Source organism: Lepidothrix coronata, unplaced genomic scaffold (assembly GCF_001604755.1).
Source record: "Lepidothrix coronata isolate B3197 unplaced genomic scaffold, Lepidothrix_coronata-1.0 Scaffold96, whole genome shotgun sequence".
Taxonomy (NCBI): Eukaryota; Metazoa; Chordata; class Aves; order Passeriformes; family Pipridae; genus Lepidothrix; species Lepidothrix coronata.
The window spans coordinates 2,669,753-2,692,545 of NW_016690276.1; the positions used below are offsets into that span (position 1 = coordinate 2,669,753).

The 22,793-nt window shown below is 37.7% G+C and overlaps 1 protein-coding gene across 1 annotated transcript in view; it reads right to left on the reverse strand.

Annotated features, from left to right (window-relative positions):
• Positions 1-1,413: 1,413 nt before the first annotated feature.
• Positions 1,414-22,793, reverse strand: part of DNAJB14 (DnaJ heat shock protein family (Hsp40) member B14) — a 28,056-nt gene continuing 6,676 nt past the window's right edge. The window contains exons 3-8 of the mRNA XM_017822244.1: positions 13,797-13,942; positions 10,593-10,778; positions 10,151-10,245; positions 9,392-9,501; positions 7,996-8,168; positions 1,414-5,720 (exon numbers count right to left, since the gene is read on the reverse strand). Of these exons, the coding sequence (XP_017677733.1) occupies positions 5,596-5,720; positions 7,996-8,168; positions 9,392-9,501; positions 10,151-10,245; positions 10,593-10,778; positions 13,797-13,942 (835 nt within the window). The 3' untranslated portion in view covers positions 1,414-5,595. The remainder of the gene's footprint in view (positions 5,721-7,995; positions 8,169-9,391; positions 9,502-10,150; positions 10,246-10,592; positions 10,779-13,796; positions 13,943-22,793) is intronic.

The following is a 22,793-nucleotide window of genomic DNA, read 5'->3' on the forward strand; positions in this document are numbered from 1 at the left end:
TTGGATCTAGTCTATTAAGCCTAGTCTTCTATCTAATCTTCAAAACCTGAAGGCTGATAATTTAACAGCTAATGTGAAGAATTAAAATAGATGAATCCAGTAGATGCCCACAGTGTAACAATAGTAACGGCACATCTGTTTTTAAAGTCTTGTATCAGAATCCAGGACCCTTCGTGATAGGTCCAAAAAAAAAAACCCAACCCTGCTCAGCCTGTAACAATGCTTTTTCTCTAAACAAAGAGCTGCTACAGGCCAAGCACAGAGTCACAGAATTAATTAGGTTGGAAAAGACCTCTGAGATCATCAAGTCCAACCTATGACCCAACACCACCCTGTCAACTAGACCATGGCACTGAGTGCCAGATCCAGTCTTCCCTTAGAACACCTCCAGGGATGGTGTCTCCACCACCACCTTGGGCAGCTCATTCCAATGTTTAATCATCCTTTCTATGAGGAAATTCCTCCTAATACCGAAACTAAATCTTCCCTGATGCAGCTTGAGCTTGTGTCCTCTTGTCCTGTCACTAGTTACCTGGGAGAAGAGGCTGACCCTGCCTGGCTACAACCCCCTTTCAGGTAGTTGTATAGAGTGATAAGGTCACCCCTGTGCTTCCTTTTCCTAGCTCCCTCAGATGCTCCTCATAGGACTTGTGCTCCAGATCCTTCACGAGTTTCATTGCCCTTCTCTGGACTCGCTCCAGCACCTCAATGTCCTTTCTGAATTGAGGAGCTCAAAACTGGATACAGTACTTGATGTGTGGCCTCACCAGTGCTGAGTACAAAAGGACAATCACTTCCCTGGTCCTGCTGGCCACACTATTTCCTATATGAACCAGGATGCCATTGGCCTTCTTGGCCACCTGGGCACACTGCTGGCTCATGTTCAGCTGCTGTTGCCCAGCACTCCCAGGTCCTTTTCTGCTGGGCAGCTTTCCAGGCACTCTGCCCCCAGCCTGCAGCACTGCATGGGGTTGTTGTTACCCAAGAGCAGCACCCAGCACTTGGCCTTGTAGAACCTCATCTGTTTGGCCCTGGCCCAGCAGTCCAGCCTGTCCAGATCCCTCTGCAGAGCCCTCCTATCCTCCAGCAGACTGACACACCCAACCAGTTTGGTGTCATCTGTGAATCTACTGAGGGTACACTCAATCCCCTCATCCAGATCATCAATAAAGACATTGGACAGGATGGGCCCAATACTGAGCCATGGGGGACACCACTAGTGACTAGAGCACTTACCTGAAGATTTTGTTTAGATGCCAGTACTGAAGCATGAAACAAAATGAAAACAAAGGTGCTCACATGGGAACTGCTGATGTTTCCTAAGGTATAGGTCCAGTGAAGTTTTTAAATCTCTTTTTAAGAAGCCCAAAACAGAGAAAAGCCACTTTTTCGTAAGTAAGAGAGGAAAAGCTCATTCAAAAAGACAAATTTATTTGAATACTGAGAATCCATACCTCCTTCTTAATCCAAGCCATGCAGACACAGCAATTTGATAAAGACTTGGTCATATTAGAGAGATACTTAAAAGAGAACCCCATAAAATTATCTTGTGTGAGCTTCTGGTAGTATTTTGAAAATGCTACCTGGGACAACCTTGGTCCCCTCATTTATTAAAATATGCCCTACTATACACTAAAAATGTCTAAAAATGCAACTGGCTTTCTATGATTTGTAGGTATCATGCTCAGTGATGAATTTTACTTGGTTCTCTGTCACATTATGAATAAAAGCTATGCAAAAGCATCTGCGAGGTGGCTCCTGTATTGCTATTAATGGGAATTTAGTCTCCCATCCCAATGACAGCTTTTCTATACATGGAACAAACAAGTACTTAAGGAAAATGTATATTCAGCATGAAGGATAACATTGTAACTAAACACTGCATTTTACTATTATTTCTAAAAATGGGGAGATATCCAATACTCAAACCTAATTCCTGCTAGACTGAGAAGTCTCACAATTATCCTGGAGAAGTATGCATTACTATCTATTATTGATATTTTATTTCAAGTATTAAACCGATCTCATCTCAACCCACAGGTTTTACCTTCTTTCTGATTCTCCTCCCTGTCCCACTCTGGGGGGTGTGAGCCGGTGGCTATGTGGTGCTTATTTGATGGCTGAGGCCAAACCACAACAAATGGCCTATTTCTTTCCTATATGTATTGCATTATATTACATGTTAAGTTATAGCTTAATGAATTCATATATTACCTGTTTCTTTAAAAACCAAATGTCTGCTTTTACAATTACACTTTCCTTCTGGTTTCTTTGACAGAGCTACAAGAGAGAATAACAATTTCTTAAGGAATGACTGAAACTTATGGAACATACAACCTTAAAAAAATGTTCCTGCCCTCTCATTTTAATCTTTTTACAACATTCATTACAAAATTATATTGAAATTTTTTATAATTTAAAGTTGTCTCTGCTACGTATTTAAATGCATCTGTTGCATTTTAGTGCTGTAATGTTCTATGTTTTCTTGGAAACTTATTAAAGAATCAAGACTCTTCTTAAAAAAGTAAAAACTTCCAATTTAGACTTCTTATGCCTAAACAGGGAACTTGTAGGGAAATGTCGATCCGATGTGAACACTGAACTCGCTTGTGACTCACGATGCTCCATAAATAGAACACGTACTGATGTTATATTTCAGCAGATGCAAATCATCTCCCTTTCTCATTGCGCAGTGTCAAAGATTCATGCCAAGATTTTTCACTTTTTGCAGGACTTTCCTGCTTGCCCTTTTAAAGGAAAAAGTCAAGAACCCATGCTCATGTTATCTTTAATAAAGAGTAAGGAATCGGTAGCTAAAAAAGTTGAGGGATTTTTAGCCAGGCCGTTCAAATACAGTTTTGTTTTTTCTGAAGAAAGGTCATCAGAAAAGATTCGAGTACTCCGCTCTCTTCAATTTCAACCATGAGAAAATTAGTTCTGAACTTTTCAGCAGATTCCTTTAACAAAAGCAGGGAAGATAATGACATTTCCGAAGGAAAAAACCTTCAGACTTGAGGAAAAAAGTAACAATCAAGAGAAAAACACCACTTGGAATATTAAAAGAATGTCTGCAGGTCATATTTAGAGCAGCTTAACCTTTATATTATCATAGCATCCTTTTGCACATTAGTGCATATTTCAAAGTGTGCAGCTACTCGATCTGTTCAATACTGAGTGGCATTTTCCCACCAGTGTAAACATATCGTTTCCTTCTTTGAAAATGCCAACTGCAATAGACAGTCAAATGAAATGTAGCACTTTTAAACTACTGGGGTGTCTGTGTTGCCATAGGACACAGCCACTGCATTATTCCAGTTTGCTGAGGTACCGACAGCAATCTAACCAGCCTCACACAGCTCAGCGTCTGTCCATTTACCTACTTCTCACCTGCAGCAGAAGAGGCTGCAGGGCAGACATAGCCCATTGTATTATTAGGGGCAGCTTTGCTAAGACCATCTCTTCACTCTGACTTCACTGTTCTGATATTTGACAAGTGTGTTATATATCCATTTTTCTATTAACTAAAATATCACCTGCAAGCTCAGACTCATTTGTGAATGGGAAGGCCCAAGTACTTGTTAAAGCCTTCCGAACAATTTTCTTCTATTAAGAAGACACAGGAGTACCAGTATGTACTTTGATAGTTTGTTTTCATTAGTATAATTACAATACATTCTGGACAGTTACAAAATCCAGGGAATCATGTTTTCTCCATAAATTTCTATTGCATATTTCAAACATTTGGATGCCTTTGCATTACTTCTGCACCCTTTTACTATAGTCTTAGAAAGGACATCCAGTACAGCAACCCTTCTTTTTTGTTGTTGTTGTTTCTGCAACTTTTAGTTCTGCTTTGTGCCTCAAGCTATGATGTCCACCTTGAATGCTGGTTTAGCTGCTTAGTTAAAAGCCTGCAGCTAGTCTCATGTTATACCAATTCAATAGAAGACATTTCTGCTGGGACAGTTTAGAAAAGGGATATATGCAAAATGATTTCTGGGTCACTTAGAGCAATCACATTTAGCATATCTGCAAAGTCATATCCTGCTCTAGATCAGGAGGAGTTGCAATGAAGTCAGTCAAAGTATTTAAACTTCCAGTTTTGGAGGAAAATTTGGGTCCACGTAAATTTACAGCATTGTTCAAAGATAGCAGTTTTCTCAAACAAAAAACACTGCCCATATTATGAGCTATCTGGCATTCTCAAATACAAGAAACATTCCCCTGCATAACACTGTTAAAATGTAAAAAACATCAGCTACTGAACCTAAAAACATTTTCAACACGCTTTGATAAACTTTAAGTACATTGTACTCAGCTGCTTCAGAACACCTCTTTGCATCAGCAGGTGTGGCAACATGTAGTTTCCACTTACATGCCACTGAGTTACATGATCTTGTGTGTAGGAGCCAAACAGTAGGTTTGCTCATTTCTAGGAAGTCAGTCCAGCAACAATCTGGTCCCAAAAAATGCATTCCCTGGTAGGCCTCTTCTGTCTCGGGACCAGTGATAGAGCTCTGGCCATAGGGGCACACTGCAAAGCAGCAAAGCATTTAAATAGTTGGCAAAAGGGTTGAAAGGCACATACCTTGTCCTTAGCAAAATTTCCGTGTTCCACTTGCAGTGCCCATTGAGGAATTAGTGCTGGGACCTAGCTTGAAATAAAAATGCAGTAAAAAAATGGAAGCCTGCCAGGAAAAAAAATAGTTTTTTTTTTTTATACAGTTTTAACTGTTGCATGTTTTTCTCTGCCTTTCCAGTGAAAATTAAGGAAGCTACGGATGCATGTTAACCATACGTATGGATTTACTACTACTGGAATACCAAATGGTAGAGCAGCTGTAAACTGTTGCAAGTACTAAAAGCAATGTTTACAATGGTCTGTACAGCATTTGCAAATATTTACTTTGAAAAGAGATTAGTGTCATTCTGAAGTTTTCTCAGCATTGCTTAGAAATGCTAAAAAACTAAAACAGCTAGACTGCTACTCTACACCAGATCAATATACCCCAACAGATATTTAGGAATATATGCCGTTATATTTAAAAATACCAAGTTCCTCTAAGCTGGCAAACCTAGAAGATTTTACATAGAGTTAGAGATAAAATATTAAAAATTATTGTTTAAACTCCACACACTTGACATCTGAATAGGAGTAATGTAATCATACTATTTATTCCATCAGTGAGACAAAATGTAGTATGGAACTAAATTTCTGAGATTTTAAATAGAAAGTCATTTAACTCGTATATACACAAAGTGTTCTTTCCACAGATATTTACATGGCAAATATGTTAGAGGAGAACCACTATGACTAAGTCTCTACAAGTACAGCATCCTTTCTGAGCTATTCTCTCTGCTGAAAGAATTCACAGAAGCTTTGAAGTAAAATCTAGACAATTAAAGTTACCTATATTTCACAGTAGGTAAAGAAGCCATTAAATAATATTTCAGCATAAGGTTTCTGGAAACAGCTACACAGTAGAGTTTTACATCCACCCTTCTTTTCCAGCAGCATTCATGGTGAAACTAAATCTCTTCTTAATTTACAAGAGAGATAACAGCATACGTAAAGATGTAATGTACAACTGTAGCTCATCCTCCTCGATAGAGGCTGGTCAGCCGTTCTAGTTCTTTGCAGTTCTCCATGGACATGGACTCCGCCTTCTTTCGGAGACGGTCGTCTCGATATACTTTTGCTGCATAAAGTAAGTCTGTTTCTTTAAGGAAAAAAAGAGAAAAGATTTTTTTGGTTAAAAACTGGACACTTGGCACATGACATATTCCTGCTTAGAGTTGTACAAAACACCTCAGGTTTAATCCTTGCCCTTTTTTCTTTCTGTCTATTCTAACTTCTCTCAGATATCACGTAAACAGCACTGCTACACTTTGCTGGATCTTGATAAGCATTGAATCTTTTTGAGCAGATAAAGCCATAACAGCCTTTGAGCTCCCTCACAGTTCATACAGAAGCATCTGATTAAATGAAAAACCCAAACCAAAAAACCCCAACAAGAACAAAGCAACAAAAAGTCCCCTACAACTACTGTCAGACCTAATTAAACAATAAAAATATAGGCCACACTCAGTGATCTTGTATATTATTGACAGCTGTAACATCTTGTCTACGCCCAAAAAAATCCATTCTGAATGTTAAACCTTTTACTTCAACTGATACTGCTTCAGTGATTCAGAGGTATTAATAATTAAGAACTCTCTGTATTATAATGGTGTTCAGCAGCTTGACATTGTCAAGCATTTTAATTCTGTAAAATCTTTTTCATCACTTCAAACAAAAATCGATTAGCAAGGCATTCTTAAATGTCAATCAGTGCTGGATAGATTTTTACTGTCAAGGAGATCCAACGCACAACAGGTATTTTAAATCCATAAGCCCACAAAATCAGCTGTTTTCTGTCAATAGAGAAAATCCATTAGGGGCCTCTTACACAAAATCAATTTGATCAAGTTGTTTTCACAACTTGATAAATTACAAGTAGTAAACAACATGACAGTCACCACCTTCAGACTATTTTTGTTCTTTTTACTGGGGTCAGATGTCTCTGTAGCAATCACATTTTTCCCACTAAATATGTACATACAGAAGGATAAGCCTCCTTGCATTGTCCAGGACTCAGATCATGCTTTAAAAAGTAAGCACGTCAAAAATAACTGCTGAAATATGAGAAAGGTAATCTTTCTCCTTCTTTCCTCCTCAGGTGGAACTGCCTATCAACGAAGCCTTTTCAAAAATATTTATATAGTAAATATATTACAGAAGACACAAATGTAACATACCACTAAATTTAAGTGTAATGACTAGGTCAATAAAAGCAAACTATCCTTTCAGATCTATATACTCTGATGAAAAAATGTATAAATAATACATCTTCTTTTTATTGTGCTGGATTATTTCTTGTCTTTAATTTTTGTTAAAAAGCACCTCTCATTTTTGTAAACTATTTTTTACAGCTGGGAAAAACTGAGTGGCCATCTCAGCTGAAAGGCCTGGCAGCACTGGACTGCAGAGAGTAAAGCTGTGCAGGAACATGTGATTTCATGTGATTTTACACAGCAAAGAGCATTCTGTTTGCCTCTGGTCAGTTCACTGATAGTTCATGAATTAATTATTCTTCCAGTAAGCCATTACTGAAGTTTACCACCTGAAAAGTTAAAACCATCTGGTTTCAACACTGATGTCTTTTTAGCAGCACTGTTCTCATAGAGCATGAAAGGCTCACAAAATGGTCACAAATAATAGAATAACAGGTTAAAATTGATGCTGATTTGGAGATGGCTGCTGCTATTCAGTATTCTTATGCTTTAAAACTGAATTCTAGGCTTTTGAAAGAAAATAGCTCATTGTATAATATGAGGTTGGAGAAACAGATGGTAAACTGAAAACACCCTTGTTTATAGGGTCTGATATAGCCATGGTACCAAGTCCAGGGAGAAAAATAATTCAGCGCTGGCAAAAGATGCAGCACTGATTTAGAGCTTATGATATTTTACAGGACATGCTGCCTGTCCTTGGTTGCCTGGAAGAGCAGTGTTTGTATGTACTGTGGTCCAAGGCAGATTTTTTTTTCCCCTCCCTGGGAAAGCTTTCGGTTTATTTATTTATAGGAAAATGAGATATTGCCATGATGAAATAATGTGGAAGACATTAGAATTCTTAGAAACTGCCGTAAGTTAAGGACAAAAGCTTTGTCATTATCAATTCAGTGTAGTCTTTAATTTTCTGAGAAATGGTCACAGATAATAAAGCAGCAGGTTGAAATTGCTGATGATTTGCAGATGGTTGTTAGGTCACGGTGTAAAACTCAGAAATTAAGTGACACTGGAGACACCTTTGAAGTGAGAAACAGTAGAGAACCTTACACCTGCTTTTGCATTGAGACATTTTAGTAATACAAGCATTTCATTCTTGCCTACGATAATATATTTTTATAGTAATGCATGCTTTCATGGAATTACACATATTACCAAACTTACTTTGTTGTCTCTCCTTCCAACAATTATTACGAATGTTGGACACATAATCCTCTTCCACACTTTTTTCCACTTTCTGTAATGACACTCCTTTGTATTCATTTCTGAAGTCCTTGTTGACATAGTAAATGACACCCAAGTTTTCTGTCTGCATTTTTATGACCTGCCCTGTACTTCTGCAAGAAAGGAGGCAGGGGAGAGAGAGACTAAATATTAATTTGATTTTTTTTTACACCAAAAAGAGACTTTTAAGAGATATTGCTATTATATAATAATACCAACTTATTACTGAATTTGCCATTTCAAGACAAGTAATGAAAGGAATGGCCACATAATCTGATATGGAATAGAATTACTGCATTCACCTGAACTTCTGCTGCTTTAACACTTGAACTCAAAAAACCCCCCACTTTACTAAGACACTTGTTTCATACCTCTTTAGCCAAATGTAAGCTTTGGTAATAGAAAATGACATTCAAACTCAACAGAAAGGAAATCAGGTCACTATTCTGTAGCAACCCAGTATATACAGGTACCTCCATTCTAAAGTGTTCGCTGCCAGCCCTGATAAATCCATTCTCCTGCTGGCATTCTGCAGATTAAAAACCAAAGATTGGATGCAAACATTCTGGCAGAGAAGCGTTTCTAAGCATCACAACAGCTTAACTGCAGAAGGGAGAAACACCACAGTCCAGAAATAAAGAACTATGAAAATCAGGAGAAAAGAAACCTTTCTGTTGTGGGGCTGAGAGCTCTGCAAGGAACTAAGGACCTTTAAAACCATTGTGGCGAGTGGGTTAAGTCTACTAGCTAGCTGCAAGCTTGATTCAAGTTATTTATTTCTTGCAAGGAAAAAAGGCTTATATACCCTACTGTACAAAACAGGTAAGTCCCACTAGTGGAATTCTTCACAAGAAGATGAAGATAAACTACTTTGCCATCACCTAAAATGAAGTAAAAGAATAGACAGTTTTCCCAGCCCTCATCTAGTTTAACACTTAAGTAAGGCTGAGAAAGTTGCTTTCAAGTACTTCGCTTACTGCAAACACAGATCACCCCTAAAAGAACAATGAGCCTTAGCAGGTTTCAGTATTTGATTAAATGTGTTGGAGATGCAACCACCTTTGCAACATGCCGTGTTGCATGGACCCACTGCCTTGTATTGGACCTCCCAAACTCCAGGTGTTGATGACCTCTGTTCTCCATTGTGTTCTCAGCATGTTCTTAGTACCTAAATTTTAAGTTTTGTTCTGCTCTGTCTACATGTTCTCTCCTTTTCCTCACAGTGGGAAATCAAGGACAAACTAATGGTAGGCTCATTAAAATGCTTCTAAGTGGGAGAGGGTGATTACATCACCTTCCCCTCTGTTTTAAGGTAATGTAATTAAGCACTACTTACGATCTTGGGTATAAGGCGTAAGGAGGGTTAGATACCATCAACTGGCTCAACAAGGAGACAAAGATCAACACAATAATAGGCATCAGCTGGATGACCATAGAGAAACCTCCCTAAGGAACAAAACAGTGCAGGTATTTCATAAATAAGCATCAAGTAAGCAGATAAATTTGACAAGATTTAATGCTAAGTGTGACTTTCTGCTTTAAGCCTCAAAGGCTGCTAGAAAAACTGTAATTGCAATCACTGTGGTACTATCTGAACTTTCTAATGCATACACAATATTCACAGAGTGCGAGAGAGAGTTCATGGGTTAGCAGGTACCCACGAGCAACTACCAAATAAAAGCTGGATTCAGTTACATTGTATGCCATGATTTGGTCTCATCTATACAGTGATATGTAATTATACAGGACTATAGATAATTCATGTAGGTGAATATTGAGTTCAATTCTTACCTCAGCCCAAATACATTTTTAAATGCAGCAAGGCTTAGTGGCCAGAATTAGTGGCATATTTAGGCTAATAACACCAGTCACCAGAAAGACAGTGACATTCAACAACAGATTTACAAAAGCTTCTCAAATTTGCAGGTCTATTTGCCAATCAGTAAAATTACCACCCAGCGAAGTTTTAAAATACCTAATTGGCAAGTACAAACCCTCCTCTACAGTACAGAGCTCCTGTACAATCACATCACTGACAGTGACTACCAGCAAATTTCACAATCCAAAGTTTAAAGCCAATAGTGATTAAACATACATCACCCCTCTCTTCCTCCCTCTCATGTCCACTCTGACGGTGCTGATTAGGATGACTGTAGCCAGCACGACCATTAGAAAATGAATGTACACTACCTGAGGAAAGAAATATCCACATTTAAATAATGGGAAAAAAGTACTATTTAGAGGTCAGGACCAAAGTACTTAACATTACTGCACAATGGCACATAAAATAACATTAAGTATCTTACAAAGTCGAAGTTGTTTAAAATAAACATTTTAAGCTCTATGATAGTAACCCCAAAGAAGTGAACTGACATTTTTGGGATTTAGCAACACTTGGGGGAAAAATAAACTGTGATGCAGATTGAAAAGCTAGGGTTGGAGGTAGGTTGGAATAATTCTACTGTTTTATAATGTCACAAACTCTAATACCACTCTGTGCAGTACATACCAAAAATTATACTGATGTATACAAATACCTGTCGGAAAGGCCCCTCCGAAAAACATGTTGAACAGATCCTCCGGAGTAATATCTGCCTCACAGCCTCTATGGAAGTTGAATCTACCGTTGCTAGGGTGATTGCATGTTTGCTCTTCACTTCCTGTAAAGTCATACTGCTTTCGTTTTTCTGGATTACTCAGCACAGCATATGCATTTCCGATTTCTGAAGCAAGGAATAAAAGACAACTCCCGTAAATTAATGATAAAAGTTATTCCAGCATGAGAATTGCAATTTCAAAGTCAAAAAACAGGCAGCAAACGATGTCCTTTATTGCATGTTACAAAACAACTGCAGTAGAAGAAGGTCCAGAAACATCTCTGCTGCTCTCAGAATAGTTTCCACAAGGTTTCCCACCAACGCTATTCAAAGGCCTTTTATCCTGTTGAAGGAGGCAGAAGGCAGGAGAGCTTTGTTTCTTTTTCTAGGAGAACACCTACACCTGTGGAAATGTTCTCTCACTGCAATTACAAAAAAAGCATCAGGCATTTCAATGAAAGCTCTGCAGCTGGGTACTTGCAAAGTGCAGTTTTCCCTAGCAGCCCAGCTTTAAAAAAAAAATCATAGACTAGGTTTTCTTTAGTTTCATTTCATAAATGGTCAGTTCTTTGAATGCATCAAATTCGTTGTCTACAGGAGCATGAGTGTATTTTTCTTAATGCTTCTGAGGATATTTTATGAATTAGATTAATAACAGAGGTTTGTATGACATAACATGAAGAATAGAACGTGTAAGCACAAGAGGAACACATGTGTTCCTAAGGCTGTCAGTATGACCTCAATGTTTGGAGTGCCTGGCCTGGATGCTTGTCCTCATTTATGCTAAGTTATCACAAATGAACAACTTCAATTCTGACAGTAGAAAGAAAAAAAAAACTGAGTTAGGTGACCATGGAAAAAAATCAGCGAGAAACCCCACATATTCTGCTGACTTTACAACCTTTTTTTCTTGCTGTGCACAGACATACAGCTCTTGCAGACTGAAGAAAAAATTTCTGTTGCCACTGGATGAACCATCTTCACTCAGTCATTACTTCATTAAACCTTTTCTGCCTTCCTTTCTTCTCTCTCCTCCAGGCCTCTCCAACAAAAGGTTTCTTTTGCAGCCAACCAACCCAAGACACAGGGATTATGTTTTTTCAGTGTTGAAAAGCCATCAGTCATCAAAAGTTCATAAAAGGTGCAACATTATAATCTCAACACAGGAAAGTAAGACTACAGCTTATAATTAATATTTTAAACATTATCCAATCTAAGAAAAAGTTAATGAGTTTTAGCTATGTGTCTTTTAAGATGCCCTTAGAAAAAAATCATTAGTAATTCCTTTAAGTGGAGAAAACCCAAAGAAATGAAGCCTGGTAATTTGCACTGAGATCACAATATACACTGACACCAAGTATTGCTCTGTTGCTCAGTACAAGGTTAAAATTGGTAGTAAAAATTTAGATTTTCTCAAGAATTAAGAATCTGGGGAGACCAATCAGGTGACTGCACATAAAGTGAAGACACCATACTGTCACCACACTGTATGCCTATTTGTTAATTGCTTTTCATTATCTGATCCTAATTCACAACAGATTTGATTCTAATATGATTTTCTTTAATAAAAGGACATAAAAAGCACTACTCAGAAGTTTCAAAGAAAGATTTCTGCTGAAGTGTGTAAAAGAGATACCAAGAGAATAAAAGTCATTATATTTGCACAAACTTTTTAATCTGAAATTCAATCTCAGTGAGACTGCTCAATACAACAGAAGAGCAGTAGGTAGCTCAAGATCTAAGTACCTTGCCTATCATGAAACTCAATTCTGTTTTCTAATGTGACCTTTCCTTAAAATAAAGCATCATTATGAAATAAAAACTATTATTATTAATTCCTTTTCTCAGACAGATGTCAGAAATTCATCAGACACCCTTAAAGGAAAACTAAACCATAAATATACTCAGCCATACAAAAAAATCACAATAATTTCAATGCAAGAAAATGCTAGTTTTCATTAAATAACTTTTAGTCAACAAGATTCCCCTACAAAATTTTCTGTTCATTTATTTATCTAGTTAAGAACCAGAAAGTGAAATTAAACTGAAGAAATCAGACTTGTACGAAGTGCTAATGTTAAATAAAATATTAAAGATTAAGAAACTGATTTTTAACATTTTAAAGATTATTTAAAATGCTATTAACAAGGAAGAACTTTTATTCCTAGGGCCTGAGACAATTTTATAAGAATAATACCTTTTTTTAAGATAAAGACATCACATGCCTGTATTAAATTAATCATTACCAATCAACTTTCCTGTTAAGCTGTATCTACTTTTTCATTTGGAATTGTTAATATATTATTATAATTACCTCTTCAAGTCTGTATCAGAAGTCTTGCTCAGGACTTTTTTTTTTCTTTTTTTCCCTCCCCAATTTAAGTGTTTTATCCGAATGATTTTTTCAAATGTCTGCATGTAAACCTCACACAAGAAAAAAATAAAAAAGATGTACCACAATCAGACTGTTTATTTATGCATGGTCATTTCCTATAGATTCACATTTTTCTTCATCTGAGATGAAGGTGTAGTTTTCTTTAAAAAGCTTTTCCTCAACAATTTCCCTTATGCAGGGTTAAGCTTGGCAGCCTTAGATAAGATCAAGTCAGACTAAATTTTACCTAAAAAATAGTCCAAGGCAACTATTAATAAGGCCATGTTTGAACTCATGAGTTTTTGTGTGGAAAACGTAGTAAAACTACACTAATACAAGAAATTTTAAGGAAAAGGTAACAGTGTGGCACATGACTCACTAAAAACTGCATTTTCCTATCAAGAATAGCTTTGTTTTTTTTCCAAGCTCCAGTACAGTAAAAATAAAAATTCAAGGTAGTAGAATTCAATTGACTACATTAAGTCAACAACAGTAAAAAAGTGCAATTGGGTTTCACAGATCAAGTATTTGCTCCCTGTACCTGAACATTACAGTCAGTCCTCTGAAACAGAACTCTACTGCAAAAGTCCACAGTTATCTATACTTCTAATATAATAAAGGTCAAATATTTTCTTGAATAAAAATGCCAGTCTAATATTAGCTACTAAACACATGGACAATTTTGTAAGAAGACAAGTGACCAATGCAGATAAATTTCTTTGGACAAAGTTTAATAATTAAAAAAAAATTAATTAAAAATGGTATTTTACTTTTAAAAGCCTCTGTTGCTCCAGGTGCATGGTTTTTGTCTGGGTGGAATTTCAAAGCAAGTTTTCTATAAGCCTTCTTTAGGTCTTCTTCACCTGCATCCTTTGACACCCCAAGGACTTCATAGTAATTTTTACATTTCTTTATACTGCAAAAGAAAATGAAGCAAAATGTTGCAAACAAAAAGATGTAAAAGCAGTATGTTAGAACACAGATGCAAATGAGGTAATACATTGCACTTTTGCATTACATTACATCTCTCGCTTTCAATATAAAATATTTTGAAATACCTACTCTAGAAACAAAGAATGCCCTTTTTCATAATAGACTCACTACTAAGCAAAATAAACTGCTGTACTCAAAATTACTTACTATATACATTTCTTTAACCTATTCTGCTGTAGTACTACCACAGCTGTAAGAAAGGATTTCAGTTTGCAATTCCTGTAGCACTCCTCATCTCCAGTTATATTAATATTGGTGTTAGTAATGCATAAAAAGAAGATTCTAAATTTTCCTCGCAGAGCTAGCAGGTAGGAAGGCCTGTTTCGACTGTAAACAGCAAACGCACTTCAGTACACACATAAAACAAACCAAACAATACCTCTCTTTCTCCAAACAAAAGTCAAGTCATAACATCATTCAAGCATTCACTTTTCAGGGAAATAAGACATGTGAAAATACTTCTGCTGCTGGGAATGCACCTAGATTTTTAACAATCTTTCTGTAAGTGTTTATGTAAATTCAAAGAAACATTTATACATTTGGCTCATCCCACACATTCAAGTGTAACTTTTTTTTAAAACTCTGAAAACTTGGAAATATTCCTGTAGGCTGTCTCACCCAGACAGGAAAAGCAAAATCTGGAAATGATGTAATCATTTGGTATACTTTACAATACCCAGAAGAAAGAAAAAACAGTTACGGGGGAAGGGAGAACATAGATTCTTATGTGGGCAGGAAGAACTGACCAAACCAGTAAATACACCTTAAAAATCAAACCAAGTTACTTGGGTAAGAATTCAGAAACCTAGAAAAATAAGGCTGAATCATAAACTTGCACTGCAGAAATAAGGTATGCTGACATTGGGTGCATACCAAAAAAATAGGGGGCTGATTTGAGCAAGAAATAGAAATTACATCCATAAATATTTTAAAAGCTTCATGTGAGTGTCTTCACATGGCTGTAACTGTACCTGTATTCTTTTAAACACACAAATTTCTACAAAAATATGGATTTAATGTTGCCAAGACTACACACAGGATAGCCAAGTGGAAAAAAAGGTGGCAAGCAAGCCTTTGGCATTCCCATGAAAGGAGTATGGGTAGCCTGTAATTAAGGGAATGAGAGCATCAGAAGTACAACCACGCCGTCATGTGTGGTCCTTCCTAGTTCACAAATTGATCAAATCAAGTTTCATATGAGGGATCCTGTTTCCTGTGTTCAAATAATACCAGCTTTTATGGAAGTCTCGGTGTAATGCTCGCAAGAGCACTGAATTGAATGTGCGCAAGCATCTGCCAACACAAACATCCTGTGAAATAAATATAGCTCATTATACTGAAGTAACATTTAATAAGCTCCAGTTAGGAAGCCGATAAAACTAACTAAAAAGAACACAGTGAATCCATCGAGAAAGAATGGAAAGAAAATACATTAAATTATACTCTGAGTACTGGTAACTTTTGTTTCGTAATTTGTACAAGCAGAAAAAAAATGTGGTAGTATACAAATCCCTTAATCCTTAGCCTCCGTACCTGGATGACTTAGGAACTCTGTCAACAACAGGTAGCTTTACTTAAACATGTAACAGTATCAAATTAGGCTTTTATTTAATGAAATTGCTCTCTTGGCATCAAATCTAAGTTCTCTTCAGTAACTCAGTTTCTGAATTACTTGTTTGTGGACCAGACTCTTCAGAACTTCAGTTGATATAAAATTACATAGCAAGTCACCAGGGTATCCTTGACAACTTTCTCCCTCAAGAGCATATAGGAATTTCTCATGAAAGGAACAGACATGAAAAAATAAACCCATGAAAGTTTACTTATTTGCAGACTTGATATGCATTATTTCACAACTCTAGGAAGCCAAGAGGAGAAAAAACCCAAAACAATAGATGCTAACCTGTTCTTCTCACCCCCCCAAAATTCACATGAGAGTTCCCTCCCATTTACAACCAATGAAAGTTTCACAGTGGGCAACCCTCAAGGGAGAAGCAGGAATGGTATCAATCAGAGGATGTTTAGGTCAGCATGTGACCCACCAGCTTCAGACACCATGATCTGCTCAGAGCCAGCACATCAAACCAGAACTGCTCCCTGATGAGAAAGTGCAGGGAGAAACCTGCGTTGTGGGTCATATCCAAAGGATTAATGCAATCTCCTCCATACAACAGCTATCCTGAACCTGGTCCACAAATGTGGTATTTTTATTATCAAGAAACAAGTGTCCAGCCAAGGTATATCACATTTCTATTTTCTCTTTGCAAGTCTTTCCTAGTGATCGCTTTGTTAAACGAAAAATTCTGCACACACAGATGTGGAACATGCATATCCACATGGCAATTTTTTAGAATTTAGCATGACTTTGGATTAGGCAGGTCAAGCTTTAAAGATAAAAAACATTACATGATTGTACAAATGCACAAGGGCCAAAAACCATATCTAAGCCTGGAAATCTCAGCAATGACCTTATGCTATGAAGCCCTTGCTATATTAGCCAACAGTTTTATACCATTGCTTGGCCACTTCAAGGCAAAAAGCATCTGGACTGCAAGTAGCTAGCACCTAGTTAATGCAGTTTTGTATTGGAAGGGAGTCAGTGACTTCAGCCAGGAGGTCCCTGACAGAGCATCATTCAAGGCAATCATTACAGAATAAGACCTCAGTTTTCTCCCCCTCAGCAAAGTCTATGAGAGCTTTAAACCAAAACTTGTACTGCAGCTGCTTTGTATGAGGGATGTTGGGAAAAGCAAAGATGATTAAAAGGTGTTTTCCAATTAAACAAAGTTATCAGTGTTTGTGATGCTCTCCTGAGAGGGAAAACTTCAGTGCATCCCAAACTCAACCTGGTAAGGCAGTTTATCAGAGGACAAACTGTAGGGTTTGTCAACTCACCAGATCCTCAGGTCACACATGTGCTGTGCAGTCACGAGGCTTCTCAACCACTGGAGCCCCACCAGGGCCTGGCACACCCATCCCTCCCCATCCTTAAAGAGATGGCATTCACAGGCTTTGCACAGATTCACCAAGTCTTCTTCCCCCATACTCCACTATCCAAATGAAAAATTTCTCTCCATCTGCTGGAAGCTGTTGAAGGCCATGGTCAATTTGACCCTTGTCCTTCAGCAGATGCAGACCTTTTTGGACATATTCCCCACCCCATCTCTCTAGTAGGCTGACGACTGATGATGCTCAGTCAGCCAGAATCCCTCACCTGCACCACTGAACTGTCCTGTGGAGATTTGTCACAGGAGAGCAGATGGATGGTAGGATCCATCCTTTTCCCACTTCTCTATTATTGCAGGGCACACAACATCAGCCAGCAGAGGCAGGCTAAAATAAAGAGTAAAACCAGGGGAGATCTTGGAAAAGCCCAATCACTGATGTTACTTCTGGCTTTTAACTGCACCTGAAATACCTATCCTGCAACACTCTCAGCATGAACAACTAACTTCCTGAATGCTGCATTTCAAATTGCTGTGTTTGTCTTCCTGCCCCTTAAGGCACTGTAGTTCCTACTGCTAATTTTCTTGCATATGTAAGTTCGACATGGAGGTTTCTTTTTAAAATTCCTGTGGACACATCACTTGTTCATTGCCTGCTCATTTTGCATTGAATGGTTTTTGTTGTGGTTGTTGTTATTTATTTATGGCTTACTGGAAGTCTGGTGTTTTTACTGATACTTTGTTTGGGGTTTTGTTTTTTGTGAAGTGCTTACCTTGTGCTTTTCATTCCTGGTTGGATCATTTTTGTATCTAAATGACTATAAAATTATTTCTGTTGTTTTGCTAATTTCTGTCCTTGTTGAATTGTTAGTCCCCTGCCAACACCTTGGCACTGTCCTTCTGGTTAACAGATTTGCTGACTGTTTTAAGAGGGTACATTACTGGATGTTCCTGAAATAATACCTGACTTTTAGAGAATAGATTTCTCAAACAGCATGAGAGCAAGCAATGGCCTACATACATGCCCAGTCTGGTGACAGAGGTAACTTGCCATGACTTGCAAAGCTCCACTATCCCAGCACCTACAGCAGAACTCGTCAGCCAGCTTGAAACTGGAGTAACTACCAATTCTGCTTGACACTGGGCTCCTCTCCATGCTCTGATAGCTGGCAGTAGAGGAAGCCCCTCAGGTCCTGAAAAGTCTGTTCTCACCTGCAGAAATTCTGGGGCTACTACCACTGGTTCTCCTGTGACTACAGAATGATATGATCCTACAGCTGTGCTTCTTGGTTCACTTTTCAAATCTACAATTCAGATTAGGTCAGCATTGACAGCTTTTATCAGATTAACAAAACCTACTGGAGACGTTTGCATTTCTGTATCAAATGCCCACAGCAATCCACAGTCACGAAGTTTTGAGCATCACTAGGTATTCCAAAGGGCATTCCAAAGCCTCTGTCTACATACACAGGGACAGCCCTAAAGACAAATACTTTGACCACAATCTCCAGCAGTTGTGAGGGCAGTCACAATTATTTCTCCCAATGATAAACTGAACTGAGCAGCGCAGTGAGCAGCAATGTGAATGGTATGACAAAGAACTGAGCAAGAGGAAGCTACACTTACTTCCAATCCTAGAGCTGAGCAGAAAAACACAGTAAAATGCAGACCAATTTCTATACAGGTCAAATTTCCAGTGATGCCAGAGGGCCTGATGCAAATTCCCTTGCAGCTGAATTAGGAATGTGCCAGTCACAGTTTGGGTGACATAAGCGTGGTCTGCAAAAAATGGTCTAGATTGGGAAGAGAAGGTTGCAGCATTGTTGAGGAACTCAAGCTGGTACCAGCATATCCCTAGTTTCTGGAACAAATGCACCAGAAATTTCAAATCTCTGTTGTACTAATAGATTCAATACCATATCTGGGTGCTTGTCTTAGTACCTTGCTCTGGCATGTACATGATCAGTTTGTTTCTACTGTGTGAATTATATGAAATACTCAAGGCTGTGTTTACATCAGCATACTTTCCTCTAGATTTGATTTAAGCTTTTAGTCATAAAAAGTGTAAATTAAAGGCAGGAGCTTTCTGACAAAGTCCATCATATCTTCTGTGCCACTTTTCCATGACAGGCTCTATGAATATGATTTTCACCTTAATTTCGCAACCATTCAACCGGTTATTTCAACAGTTCATAGTAGTTCTACAGCCTAATTAAAGGCATGCCCTGATTTCTTTGCTCTGATGGTTTGTTTTTTTTTTTTTTTTCCATTTCAGCAGATGTTGATTGCTTTTATTAATCTGCTTTCAGTGAATTATCTTCTTGACCCCATGTTAGAAAAGAACCAATATATCTCTTTTTGCTGAATTTGCAGAAGCCTCAGTAGAATGCCTGGAAAGTCAGTCACACAACTTACACTCCTTCTAGTCTGATTCATGAAATGTGTAGAGGCAATTTTTTGGTTTACTATGCGAATTCAAAATCAAACTACTGACTATTCTTAACCACTACTGGATGACACTTAATCTTGCCTTGCAAGGTTTCTATAGAACTCATGCCTCTTTTGATTTGTTTTGGTTCTATCTCAAAGATATAAATACAAAATTTCGTTGTTGTGTTTTCTTCCAAGAAGCAGGCACTGGCAATGGCAGAAAAAGCAGTATTCCACCACAGTTTTCATAAGACAGAAACCCAACTCTAGCATACTACTTATCATGGCAGTTATCTTTCAGATGTGAAAAAGGTAATATGGAATATATGCTATGGCTTATTCACTAAAAAGAGACCAAAGAGATCAAACACCATATGAATTTTAAGGTCATTTAAAGAGAGCCTGTATATATCATAGAACATGTGTCAGAAACTATTTTTTTAAATCATGTAGTAGACAACAGATAATACACACTTTGAAGCATAAAAAGAAATGGAAAAGATTAATACACAGCAGGCAAATGATCCTTTTTTTTTAATTTCATGCTAGTCCACAAAAAGGGTCTGCACACTTGGTACAAGTGGGCAGATATTATGAACAGGATTTTTTTAGAGTAATTAAGAACTTCAGTAACTAATCCCAATCAGTACTTCTTCAGTTAAGTGAACTAGAAGAAAAAGAAAAGTTTAAATTTTCTTTTTTTTACAAAAATGTTTCATTTCTTTATCTCAGCAAAAAATGCCACATGAAAGAGTGAAGGAATTGCTTTAAAGCAAAGATCACAAAATCCAAAAGCAAATTCTCCCTTTTTTTTTGTTGTGCACACGATTCTCACACATTTGTCTTAAGATGACATTGCTCGGGTAGCTTTTAATTGCCAAGAGACTTCTAGGGCACTTGCTCTAACAAGATGTTAAGTCTGCTGTGGGTCCTAAGATATTTCTGTCAGTCTCTTGTCAATATTTCCGACATGCAGATCACCTAAAGGTGTTAAGGCAACTTCATCCAGTTCTCAGTGACAAAATAAGAATCATTAAGAAAAAGATGCATGCACTACAGATGGTATTTTCAAAGCATTTCAATTTAAAAGCAACAAAGTGCTTTGGTACATCTCAGGCTTCAAACCATCACACAAACAGTGAGCAAGGTTCCCACAAGGAACAAAGCATTTCCCAGCACTTATGCAATCAGTGGAAATATATTACATCTTACGCTTCTCCCTGTTGAGCAACTTGCAAGCTCATGTAACACTCTACAGAACTGTTATGGTAGCTTGCTAGTGAGCAGTGTCCCCTGTGTATGTGGAAAAAATAAAACCAACACAGAGGTGCTTGTCTGTACTTATACCTACTCACATTAGTAGAGTAACCCTGATGAAAATTATTACAGTTAAATGAGTTATATTGCTCTCAGCATGTCTTCACTGTGCTTCTTAAATCACAGTGAATTGTCACAAGCAAATTCAAGATAGCTGGACAACACCAGGAACTCTAACCAAGCCAGAGAGCCCAGTCAGTCCCCCCATCCAACTGCTCACTGAAGTTTCCAACAAAAGTGTTGGAAATGGCATGTGTAGTTAAAGCAGGAATGCTTTCTCTCCACCTACATTCAATTACTTATAAGAACCAAAAACTCCTAGAGGGAAGAATACTTGAGGATTATCACCATCTTTCAAATCTTACAAATGCAAACCAACTTTGTTAAGAGTCAAATTCATTGTGAGAGTCAGAATTTATTAAAGTTTGAAGATTTTGCTACCCTGCTATCTAAAAATTTCTTTTCTTACAGGAAGAAAAGACAAAAATCAGACTTGAAACACTATTTAAAGCCACACAGTATTTCTTTAACCAATTCAAAAGTCTGAAAACTATTCCACTGTGGTATGGCAGAAACATATGGTGGTGACAAGCTCTACTCTCTGAAGAATACCCTCCCCTGAGGGGCAAATTTCATTTAACTGGAAAAGTCTGGGGCCTGACTGAAGCAATAACATATGCAGCCTGTCATGTTTCCAGCTAGGAACCTTGTTCTCACTGTCGTTTAAACATGAACTTTCTCTCAGCTATCACCACTGAATGTGTTATATTTTTCTGTTAAGTTTTAGCCCATTTAGCCATACTTAACTCTGTTCTCATTAGCAAGGCACATATGCTTTTTAATTCCTAACCACAAATATTTTAAGTGGTTTGTTGATGTCCCCAAATGAAAACACGACAAACTTTTCAAAACTTGCAGTGTGAACTGGAGACTTGCTCTGTTGATCGTTGCACATCTAAACCAAAATTCAGTCTCTCTCCAGAGGTTTATAAACTGCTATATAACTGGATGATTTTAAGTGTTATGTAAAATACAAACAAACATGGGTTGTTTTGTAAGCTATTACAATTTCTTATTTTGTAAAGATATTGGTAGGTTTTAAAAACCTGTATTTAGTATTCAATATTCTTGAGGCGGTGTTGCATCAAGATTATCCTCAATGTGCAACTTCTGTGAATACCTCTAACTCTGTCTGATCTTAACAAACTGGATTAAGTTTATCTGGCATCTAGGGAATCCCTTCAAGGAAGCAATACTGAATTACACAAAAGCCTACCAGAGAGAAAAACTGGCTCTACTTCATCATTTTAGTCAAGACAAAGTAGGCAACATACCTTCTGGTAAAACAAACAAAAAGGCAGATCTTGCAGAGAGCCTGATGTCAAAGCAGACTGCAGCTCAGAATGGCACGTCACAGGTGAGTGAATACTGGCAGTAACAGAGCCTTCCTTGTAGCAGCTTTCTAGAAGTATGTTACATGTCTTAATTTGATCTAAGCCTCATTTTACAGAGGACTTCTGGGTATTTTGTCTCCCACACGTGTGTACACACACATTCTACACTCATTTTAACAGGTTGTACAAGGTGGCTAAAGATGTACATCCTTATTTGTGTTTCACTTCAGATGCATTATGAAGGGCAATAACATTAATTAAGCAGAGAATGATGGCAAATGAAAGCTATAGTAAATAACAACACCAAGAGGATAACCATGTCAGAGATGCTGCTGTCAACCTGTCTGAATGCAAAGCTTCTGTATCAACAAATAAAAGCTACTTTCTCCTCACTGTTAGCACAGCTGAACAGATTATTGAACTTCAGGAAAAGATCCCAAGATAATATCAACAGCAACATGTATTTCACACATGCACACAAAAAAAAATCCCTCACAAATTTCTGTTTTGCACGACAGTTCATCCAATCTACACAAACTAGGGAGATGGGCACCTTTTGATTTCCCTTCAAGCTCCCTTGAAAATATTTGGGCTAGGCTTATCTGAAAATACAGGTGGGTTTTGAGGTGTGCAATTTTAGAATGGCTACATCCATACTCCTTTACCAGAAATCAGGGCACATATCAAA